Source organism: Diadema antillarum, unplaced genomic scaffold (assembly GCF_040938485.1).
Source record: "Diadema antillarum isolate AM-2024a unplaced genomic scaffold, OU_Dant_1.0 seq00000484_RagTag, whole genome shotgun sequence".
Taxonomy (NCBI): domain Eukaryota; kingdom Metazoa; phylum Echinodermata; class Echinoidea; order Diadematoida; family Diadematidae; genus Diadema; species Diadema antillarum.
The window spans coordinates 19,666-31,092 of record NW_027271447.1 but is presented as its reverse complement, the minus strand read 5'-3'; the positions used below and the strand labels follow the sequence as shown (position 1 = coordinate 31,092).

Here is an 11,427-nt window from a genome sequence, read left to right as displayed (position 1 = left end):
TCATACAAAAATGAAGCCATCCATGCAGAAGCTTCTACAAAAATACAACAACACATACCATCTCATCTGGTTTGGCTGCTGATTCCTGACTCGTGGACATGGCCTTGGAGTCTAAGAGTGTGCTGACTTTTTCTGACTGGTTAATCTCCTTCTCCTGGTCCTGTGGGACTGCCCCTGCAGTAGGGGTAATCTTGTCCTGCTCAGTAGCCCCTGTGTCACCGCCAGGGGTCTGCTGAGGGGAAAGGTGGCTGGATGGGGATGACTGCTGGTCAGACGAGTCCGGATATATCGAGTTTATCACCCCTAGGGATGACTTCTGGGCTGACGGAGATGGCGATCCATCACCGGATGTGGCACAGTTCTGGTGGGAAGAATGAAATGTTTTCAAATTAGGTTTTCCAGAAGGCAGCATAATCTTGAAGCCCAAAAATACTGGGGGGGGGGGGGGGGGGGGGGTTAAAAGCCCAAGCCCACTCCCCCCCCCCCCCCCCCCCCCCTTATCAAAATGTGATTATTTTGTAATCCTGAATTTTTTTTAGTTTTGCGAAACTTTGGATACCAAATTTGCACGCCCTGCATATACGATTACAGAGTTATTTCACATAGCATGTCAAGAAAATTTGATACTTTGAATTTGTTTGTGTCAGTGGGGACTAGAATATATTACACATACTGTTTTCAAACTATATTTTCATTGGGTTCTTTTTAGTTAATGTCACTTGTGAATACATATAACTTTTCTAAATGATAAAACAATGAAATACATTTGATCAAACAAGGCAATCGCCAAATTGTGTCTCGCCCATTCGCGTACAAGGAATTAATATTTTTTATAACTCCCAGAGATTAATTGACCTGCTTATGACCTTTGACCTTGTGGTGACCTTCAACACCCTAAGGGACATTTACCATCCAAGTTTGGTCACAAACGGACAAAGGGATCAAAAGTAATGAGCCATAATCGAAACGCGCCATAAAAACTTAACATTGGGCCCTAAAAATTTGTTGACCCCTTTCTGTGACCTTTGACCTTTTGATGACCTTTAACTCCCCAAGGGACATCTACCGTCCAAGTTTGGTCACAAACGGACATAGGGATCAAAAGTTATGAGTCACAATCAAAACGCGCCCTAAAAACATAACATTGGGCCCTAAAAGTTTGTTGACCCCTGTCTGTGACCTTGTGACGACCTTCACCTTATAATGTGACCTCTTACGGCACCATAACATGAAGGTACCCCTAGTGCATCCATCACCCAAGTTTGATTGCCATTGTAGCAACATGCGTCGAGTTACATGTGATAAGAGATTCTTGCAAGTAAACTTTAATGTATGACCTCAAATGACCTTTGACCTTATCCTGTGACCTCCAACGGCACCATAACATGAAGGTACCCCCAGTGCATCTATGACCCAAGTTAGGTTGTAATCCAAGCAACTTATGTGAAGTTATTTGTCAGAAGAGAGTCTTGCAGGTAAACTTTAACATAGAAAAGAGAGTCTTGCACATACTCTTTAATATATGACCTCAAATGACCTTTGACATCATCACATTACCTCCGACAACACCATAACATGACGATACCCCTAGTGCTTCTATTACCCAAGTGTGGCTGCCATTGCAATAACAGTTGCCAAGTTATGCATCATAAGAGAGTCTTGCAGGTAAACTTTAACATTTATGACGGACGACGGACGGACGGACGCCATTTGGATCCCTTAGTCTCGCCTTCACCTCCGGTGGGCGAGACAAAAAAGAAATGAATAAGAAATGAAAAACACTGTATCTTTTTAAGTAATCAGACCAACCCATTTATTTGCAGTAGTTAAAATGTGATCACTAGGAAAGGAATTTGAACGCTGACGGTGAATTAGATAGTCAATTACCTTCACACTTTGTATGGCCTTGCTGAGGGTAGCACTGAAGGAGCTGCGCTTTGCCTGCAGGAGTGAGCCAGGCTTGGAGACAGTGAGGGTGGTTTGTGGGTTGCCCTGAGGGGCGGAGGACACTCCAAGTTTGTCCTGGTCGGCAGAGGTTGACAAAGCAGCACCCTGTGCAGGTGGGCACTCTGACGTAGCACCCGAGGTAGTTGAGTTGTTCCCTGCAGCAGAAGGGGATTGCATATTCTGGGCTGTCCCTGATACAGGTTCCTGTAAGGAAAAGGCAGAGGTGCTAAATGTGAAAACAAGAACACTGCAGAAACCTGTACTAATGTGCCTTTCATAAGGCCTCTTCTATGTTACCACTGCACTCACATCACTACTAAAAAGATACTGTGCAAGGTAACAGAATTGCCCTATAAAAGCAGTTGAAAGTCTTCTTTACTTATTCAAAGACATGTAAAGCAATCAATATCATATATGTTGTTCATCATCAAATAAAGAGCAAGAAAATACTATTCTGAGTCTTACAACAGAGTTTAAAATAGCGATTCCCTGATACTGTGTAGTTCATCACACAGAAATCAAACTCTTTAAGAAAATGCCGTCAACGATTGACGACATCTGAAATTCACTATCCTAATACCCATTATAACTTGAGTGGTAGGTGAGAGGTGTTCTAGCACAAATTTCTTGTTCGGTCATTTTGTATTCAAAGCATTGGTCTCATTAGCAACAATGTACGAAAATCTACTGCCCACGATATTGTCAATCATGCTTGGAATGATATGCTTAAAGGGATGGTCCAGTTTTGGTCCAGATGGGCTGCAGGTTTCCAACTTTTCGTATGTGTATATTTGAGAAATAATGAGAAACCTCTTATCAAATATGAAAGAACATGTAATTCTTAGAGGAATGCACAGTTTATTTCATGAAAATTGGTTTTTAACTGGCTGATATCAAAAGAAGTAATACTAATAAAATGTGACAGGCCACAACTTTTATTACGATCTCTTCGTTTGCCCTTGTTTCTGGATATTAACCTTCAATTCATCTTAGAATTGTATGCTCTTTAATATTTCAAAGTGGTTTCTAAATATCTTGCAATACTTAAAAATGGAATCCTCACCTCAGTCAATACTATACCATCCCTTTAAACTCAAATACCACACCTTCAAGGTGGCCAACATTCAAATATCACAATCAGGGAGGTTCCAAAGAGTAATCATGAAAATACTTGTGTGCTCCATGAATTTTAATAACCAAAAACCATCCCCAAATAAGGAAAGCTTTGATTTTCTCCTGTTATGACATGATGAGATATTCAAGTTTTCAGGGGAGCCTCATACAGAATAAGGGACACTTGGGTGCCCTCTGCAACTTTTCTGCATGCACGACCACTGGGGTGAATGGACTCTTACCATTTGGTTTGCTGGAACATCAGTTCCCTGAGAAGTGTGTTTTAGTGGCTCTTTCTTTCTCCTGGAGAGTCGTGTCTTCCTGTAAGTGACAGTTTGTACGTCAACACTTCTGCTGCTCACAGTCCGTTCCTATAGACAGAAGGAGAAAGTGTCACACATGAAAGCTGTACTTCTTGAATAATTCGATAAAAAATAAGAAAACAAAAATGACTCCAACCTGTAGAATTGTTGCAAGGCTCACACAGAAGGGAGAAGCACATTACTAAACTGCAGGCAAAACAGTGTTTACAGACAAATATCAGGGTCCAAGTCCTGTGCTACCCATGTGCTATCTCTTTATTATGTTTCACAAGATATAATGCATACTCTGCTTCTCCTTAACCCATTGAGGACGAGTCCCGAGTACACTCGGGCAGTGGTCTGTAGAAAATGCGTGTTGTAGCTAAGTCAGTCTGTCCTCAAGTGGTTAACAACTGGATGACAATTGACTTATATCCTCCTGTACCAACAGAGTAGAAGTACAAACACCAAACTTGGTCCCCCCATCTGCCATGCTACCCAGAAGAGCAATCAGGCAATGAGTCATCCTATCTTAACTCACATTCACCACGATTAAATTTACAAAGTCTCGAGTAGATTCAAAGACAGGTGGAAAAACTCTTTGAAGGACACTCATAATTTATTTCTGAGGTTAAGCTCTTTTAACCCGTTGATGATGAGCTGATTTTGATATAACACCCTCCCATAGACACCTGCCCAATCATGCTCTGGACTAGTCTCCAACAGATTAAATTTGTCCAACTATTCAAAAGTGATGCATCTGCACCTTGGATGCCGTAAGAGATTTGCAGAGGGAAACACAAATCTGCAAGGGAAATTTACCTGTTTGAGCTTGGAATGTAGCTGTGAATATTTAGCTGTCATCTCGGCCAACTCCTTCTTGAGACGCAGTGTCTCCTGCTGCCAGCGAAAGTTGGCCTCGTTGACGGCACTGGTCTTCTGGTTGAAGGTTTGCACCAGCTTCTCGTACTTATCCCTGATGGACTGAGAGAATTCTTTCCACTCCTGTAGAGGAAAAGGGTCATATGTCACATAAAATGGGGACAAAGTGGGCAACATTGCATTCAACAGATGGTAGAAAGGTGTTCCTGTCCAGCTTTCTGCAGATGTCAGAAAATTTGAGAGGGCAAAAAAATTGAGCTAGGGCGGTGAGTATGTGATATTACATTTCATGTGAGAGATGCTAAAATGTGTTATAATCATGGTTTGAACAGTCAACACCACAAAAGGATATGGAAAGGCCAATACAGACATCACAGAGAACTGTAAATACACTTGCCCAACACATCAGCATGTTTAGTAATGGATTTTGATACAAATGTCTATCTGCCACTCATAAGACCATTAACTGGGTGTGTAAGACCTTTCCTGCTGCGATGACCTTGACAGCCAAGTTTACACTGTAAAGGCATATCCCTCATGAAGGATTTCCTTTTTTCTTGTCTTTCTTCTCTTTTTGTAGGAAAAGCTTTTCCTCTTCTCACTTGGGTGACCTGCCAGTCAATTCACACAATGTAAAGACCACACACTTTTCAAAAACTAATCTCTAAAATTCATGAAATTCTTCTGTCAAGATGTAATTATTGCAACTGATCTATAAATTGCCCTACATTGACATGAATATGCACTGAATTCCACTATACATGTCATCCTTAACAGTGAGATGCTTTATTTCATTGTTGCCAGGGAGATAACTTCAAAGCCATTCTCTTTGCCAAGTCTTCCGTTTCCACTTCAGAACTAGCCACATTGCATTATCTCTACAATTTCGAGACAGTTACAGCATTCTATAGCATCCATCTGTGTACTGTTGGACAAAAGAAAGAAACCACAATACCTGTGCAGTGAAGACTACTGGAGCGTCACTTGTCTGACTCTTCTCCTTGGTACTGCTGGCAGAGCTACTATTGGAACCTGAAGTACAAGAATGGCGAGCAGGAGATTTGGTGGAAGAGTTCGTCAAGGCTTATACTTAAAGTGTATCTTTGGCCAAAAAATATTTTTTGATATGTGTAAGAGCTACATTTCAGTAACCTATCACACCAAGAATCAGAAAAAAAAAGATCAATATTAGCAAAAAAAAAAATACATTTAAAATTATAAACATACCACTAAAGCCAATGGGTCTGAAAAGAAGACTATAACTTTGCTATTGTTCCCAGCCTGTCTAATCTTTTGCTGGTTCCTTAATCCCTTGCTGGTTCCTGAGAACAAAAGAAAGTTGATAGTCTTTCCTTTCAGACTCACTGATTTAGTTCTTATTTTCTATATCAAAATATACTTTTTCTTCATTTATATGTAACATTTTTTTCTGATTGTTGGTGCAACAGATTACTAAAATACATCTCTTTCACATATCAAAAAGTATTTTTTGACCAAAGATACACTTTAACATAGCTGACACTATATTTGTATATAAATACATGTGGAAAACGCTTGAAAACAAAGCAGACTTTGTACCAACACACAAAATGTCTCCTCATGTATACAGCCAAATTTGAATATAACTGATACCACATGTGCTAGACACTCTGCAAAGCTTAAGTTCTACAAGAATATTACAATTTAAATTTTTTCTTGTTTGCTCTGCTTCCTTTAAACACAGATGTATTTACTGTTAAAAAATGGCTCTTCTCCATCAAATTTTCCCATATTCGGAGAATACTTAAGTAAATCCCTCATCCAGGCTACTTCAAAAACATATTAATAGGCTTTACTTACCTTGAATATTTCCATCATTATCAGTTTTGGTCCGTTTGGATGCTGGTTCTGCATCCTCTAATTTCTGAGCTGCATCTCTCACCCTCTTTGAAGAGCTATTGGGTTGGTCTGTGTCATTCTGTTCTTGATTCTGAGCAACAGATGGGAGGTCTTCCACTGGATCTGTCATCCTCTTAGATGAGTTATTGGGTTGTTCTGTGTCATTTTCCTCTTGACTTCCAGCAACAGATTGGAAATTTTCCTCTGAATCCTGTTTCTCTAATGCAGATGAGCATGGCTTTTCTTCACTCATCACACAAGGAGCTGAGGGATCCTCCACACATTCAGGCTGCTCATTAGGAGTCTCTGAGATATCCTGAAAAGAAGGCTGCCCAGGTGCTACTGATGACTCCTCCAAGCTATCTTGTTCTATAGAGGATTCTGAAGGCATTTTCGGACCTTCAGGCTCTTCTGTAGCAGAAGAGGATACTGGTGGCACCTTTGGTCCCTCGGTTTCTTCTGCAGCAGCAGCCTTGGATGATTCCTGGGCACAAGGTCCTTCTGTAGATACCTCGTCTTCTGAACTGAGAGACTGTTTAACAAGAGTCTCTGGTGTATCCTCTAAACTAGTTGGCTCTTCTGCAGGAACCTCTGACAATTCTTCTGCACTCTGTTTAGCTTCTACATCTACTGAATCTATGACACACTTAGCCTGTTTAGTCACCATACAAACATCTTTCGAATCCTGAGGTGACTCAGCAGGAGCACTTGGCATATCTATGTCTTCAGCGTCAGAGATCTCAGACGGCTTGTTCTCCTCTGAGCAGCCCTTCTCAGCCAGACAACTGTCACTCTTCTCTTGTTCAGCCTCTGTGGTTGTAACATGAGGAACTTCACATGGTGTTCCATCTGACACTCCCGTTTCTGGAGTGCAGTCCTCTACAACTTCTCCTTCATCTTCCAGTAATATGTCGTCATCTGCTGATTCAACATCCATATCATTTGGGTCATCAACACCCAAGTCCATACTGATGTCACTAAGCTCCCCAGAATCTATAGGTTCTTCAGCACTGGTGTCAATGACCTTCTCTCTCTTCAAAGGCTCAGGACTCAAGCCCATACTGATGTCATCAAGCTCCCCAGAACCTGTTGGTTCCTCAGCACTGGTGTCAACAACCTTCTCTTTCTTCAAGGGCTCATGCACAAGAGAATTACTGCTACTGCATACCAAAGCACTGGGAGACTGAGGTTGCTCTTTTCTACATGCTACCTGTTCAGTTTTGCTTGATTCAATGACTGCAGAGTTTTCTAATGGTGTTTCCTCACCAACATTTGCTACACAATCATCTTTAACGTTTGGTAAACAATCCTCTTCAGCACAATCCATGGTATTACTGGTCACTGTGGAAGTTAACTCCTTTTCAACAGGTCCTGCAGAAAGAGTTCTAGAATCAGAGATGTCTGTTCCTTTTGAAGATGCACTCATGCTGACCTTATCATCATTGGTTTCTACAAGACCAGAAAGGCTGTCTTCTGCTGTGACATTTGCTTTTGGTGATTTTGGAATGTGCTTGGTATTCAAAGACTTTGGAGTTTCCTTGATATCATCGCCACTGGTTGAAACACTGTGTTCGCTGGACTCGGCAACTTTGGCAGCGACCTCTTGAGTAGACACTCCTTCCACTTCCTCTGGCGTTTCTGGACGACTAATGGCTGGCAATCCTGGGGATGAGGTTCTGATTTTGCGGAGGTACTTAAGACTTTCCTTGATCTTCATAATGGCTCTCTCCTTGCCCTTCATGTTGTCGTCTTTGGCAAGCTCCTTGGCTGGTTCTAGATATGAGACAAGGATATCTCATTAGTAATAGTATACTTAATTTTGAAAGAACTCTTTATTCGTTTACGTGGGTCTCCCAATCCTGTCTGTGCTTTACTTTCATGATAACTTGAATGATCCATGGTCCTACCATTCAAGGATATTTTGAGGGTTACGGCACTACATGAAATAGTGCTTCCATCGTTATGCAGAAAACAACAACACCAAATCAAGTGAACTACACACAACTATACAAAACTAGAAATGTCATTATTGGGACAGGTATACTTCAGCCACATTCCATGGTTCTCCCAGTGGGTCTACAGCATCTCTTGACAATGTGAGGTGACAATAAATTTAGCGACACAAAAAATGTAATGACTTGTTTGTTATATGTTGCAAGAAAAATCCTGCTGGCATTGCATGGACATGAGGGAAATAATGACATTTTAAAGGAGATGATCTTGACCTTAGACCCCTGACCATTAACCTCATGACCCAAAATTCCCTAGATACTGTATACGCCGAATATTTCGCGAGGTTTTTATTTTCGCGAATTTCGCGAGTCAGCTGCTATTCGCGAAATTAAAAACACACGAAACTAGAAATATCACTTAAGGTGATTAATACCCCCGCCCCGTGACGACAGTCTTACCCAAGGAATGATCTTTCCTTGATCTTCTGCCATTTAAATGCCGTTACCATGGCAACGCAGCTTCCGACACGTCCGAAAAATATGTCTTGCACATCTTCCCACCAAGACTATTGTGTGTGCCACATTTCATAAGCTTTTGTCAAAAACTGAGGAAGTAGTTCAATCCATAAGATCTTTCCTTGATCTTCTGCCATTAATATGCCGTTATCATGGCAACGCAGCTTCCGACACGTCCAAAAAACTTGCACATCTTCCCACCAAGACCAATGTGTGTGCCACATTTCATGAGCTTCAGTCGAATACAGAGGAAGTAGTTCAATCCGCAAGATCTTTCCTTGATCTTCTGCCATTTATATGCCGTTACCATGGCAACGCAGCTTCCGACACGTCCGAAAAAGATGTCTTCCACATCTTCCCACCAAGATCAAGGTGTGTGCCACATTTCATAAGCTTTGGTTGAAAAACTGAGGAAGTAGTTAAATCTGCAAGATCTTTCCTTGATCTTCTGCCATTAATATGCCGTTACCATGGCAACGTACTTTCGGGTACTGTCAAAAAATGCGTCTTGCACATCTACAACCAAAGGCACACATCTGTACCAAGTTTCATGGAAATTGGGCAAAAACTGAGGAAGTAGTTTGCAACACAAAATTTTCCATCATTTTGGCTCATAATATGTGAGCTGTTACCATGGCAACATACTTTTTGTCACTGTCAAGAAATGTGTCATGCTGACCTATATCCTAAGACAAACATTCAATATGAATTCCATGAGAATTGGAAGAACACTGATGAAGCAGTTTTGCCATGAAGCATTTTGCCCTATATTTTACCAATAACATGCCGTTACCATGGCAACGCACTTTTTGCCACTGCGGAAATATGTGTCTTGCACATTAACATATTCAGATGAACATCTGTACCTAATTTCATAAAAATTGATCAAAAACTGTGGGAGGAGTTCGCGACGCAAGATTTGTACCCATTTTTGCCCATAATATGCCGTTACCATGGCAACGTACTTTTGGGTACTGTCAAAAAATACGTCTTGCACATCTACAACCCAAGGCACACATCTGTGCCAAGTTTTATGGGAATCGGTTGAAAACTGAGGAAGTAGTTCGCGACGCAAGATTTGCAACGGACCGACCGCCCGACCGACCGTCCGCTGATTCCTATATACCCCCTTCAAACTTCGTTTGGCGGGGGTATAAATATTGACTCTGATCCTGATATAAATGTGACGTACCCGTACACATTTCTCTGTTCAGTACTGGACTCCACGATCGCGAAATCGTCGGGAAGTCTCGATTCGCAAAAATTTAGACTCGCGAAATATATGGCGTTTACAGTAATCACTGCCAGTTAGTACATGCACATTAAGTTCCACGAAGATACCTTGAACCATTTCCGAGATATGGAGAGAAAGGTGAAATTCTACCATTTCACTTGACCTTTGACCTCATGACCTGAAACTCTGCCTAGAGAATCTTTGTTGGGTAGTACATGTATACACTAAGTTTCAAGAAAATACCTTCTGGCAGTGCATAGATACTGGGGGAATAGTAAAACTTTGAGCATTCGACCTTGAGACCTCTGACCTTGAGCATGTGCACCCAATACTTGATAGGCACAACTTTGCCCACTCATACTATGCATGCCAAGTTTCATTAGAATAGCTCAAACAGTGGGTGATTTCAAGCTCGGTGCTAGTGCTAGTGCTAGTGCTAGCCCCCGAATAACAGCGTTAAATCGAGCTCCAACACCGACGGTCAGATTAACGAGGCGATACCGATCAAAATTATCGATCACCAGCACTAGGTGTTGGAATCGCAGCACCGCGAGCTCCGCGGGAATTGCGCGACGAAAAAAGTGATGGCGTGTCATTACAGTCAAATACTTAAAAATGTAGCTAAAATTGCTTAGTTTTAGACATATAACAAGGAAGATGGATTAAAATGCCACAAATTTCATCACTTCTTCAAAACACAATTATCCTTATTTTGCTCATAGGCTCAAATTTATAAAGCCATGTCGATGGTGTTCGTTTACGTTACGTGGGCGACCCACTGCATTAGCATAGACTTTGCACGTAAAACGTGCAACTACTTATGGACGTAAATATGAGTCTCGCACGGCAACGCTAACACCAGCACCGAACTTGAAATGACGAAAATGATAATCCCTAGGGGCTAGTGTTAGTTAATGGAGAAAAAGCACGTAAATCGCTAACACAAACGGCGGAGCTCGGTTCAGCAGACGACATTCAACACCGAGCCCAGCACCAGCAACCGGAAATACGTCATAATTTTGAGGTCAACTCCCAACACCGACGTGATTTCAAGTTCGGTTTTATCGCCGGTGCTAGTGCTATCTCAGCACTAGCACTAGCACTAGCACCGAACTTGAAATCACCCAGTTTGTTTAGTTACACTGTCTACAAAATTTATTACGTATGAAAGGAAGGACGGACAAACGGACAGACAAAATGATGCATGGACGGATGGACGGACAACCTGAAAACATAATGCTTTCGGCGACACTTCGTGGCGGAGGCATATAAAGAATTCTCATATTTGGGCAAGGACATCATAGAATTAAGAAAAAAAAAATTTAAATTGTTTAAACCTGTTGTGTATGTTGGCTGTTAATAGAGTTCTCCACTTGCAAAAGCCTTGGTATACTGTATACGCTGTTATTTTCACGTACAGATATTTTTGCGAATGACAAGGCCATAGACATTTTCACGAGATGTTGTTTTCGCGAACTGATGCCGATGCTTCTGTTAATGCACTATTTAACAGGACGCATGGAGACATTTTCGCGTGTTGTTAAATTTGCGATCCAGCCGTGATTCGCGAAATTCACGAAAATTAAACCCTCGCGAAAATAAC

The 11,427-nt window shown here is 41.5% G+C and overlaps 1 protein-coding gene across 1 annotated transcript in view; it reads right to left on the bottom strand.

The window, feature by feature from the left end:
• The window catches only part of LOC139733594 (uncharacterized), a 32,100-nt gene that overhangs the window by 5,160 nt on the left and 15,513 nt on the right, over positions 1–11,427 (bottom strand). Inside the window, exons 6-11 of the mRNA XM_071644406.1 lie at positions 6,084–7,895; positions 5,200–5,276; positions 4,185–4,367; positions 3,303–3,431; positions 1,888–2,151; positions 59–361 (exon numbers count right to left, since the gene is read on the bottom strand). Coding sequence (XP_071500507.1) covers positions 59–361; positions 1,888–2,151; positions 3,303–3,431; positions 4,185–4,367; positions 5,200–5,276; positions 6,084–7,895 — 2,768 coding nt within the window. The remainder of the gene's footprint in view (positions 1–58; positions 362–1,887; positions 2,152–3,302; positions 3,432–4,184; positions 4,368–5,199; positions 5,277–6,083; positions 7,896–11,427) is intronic.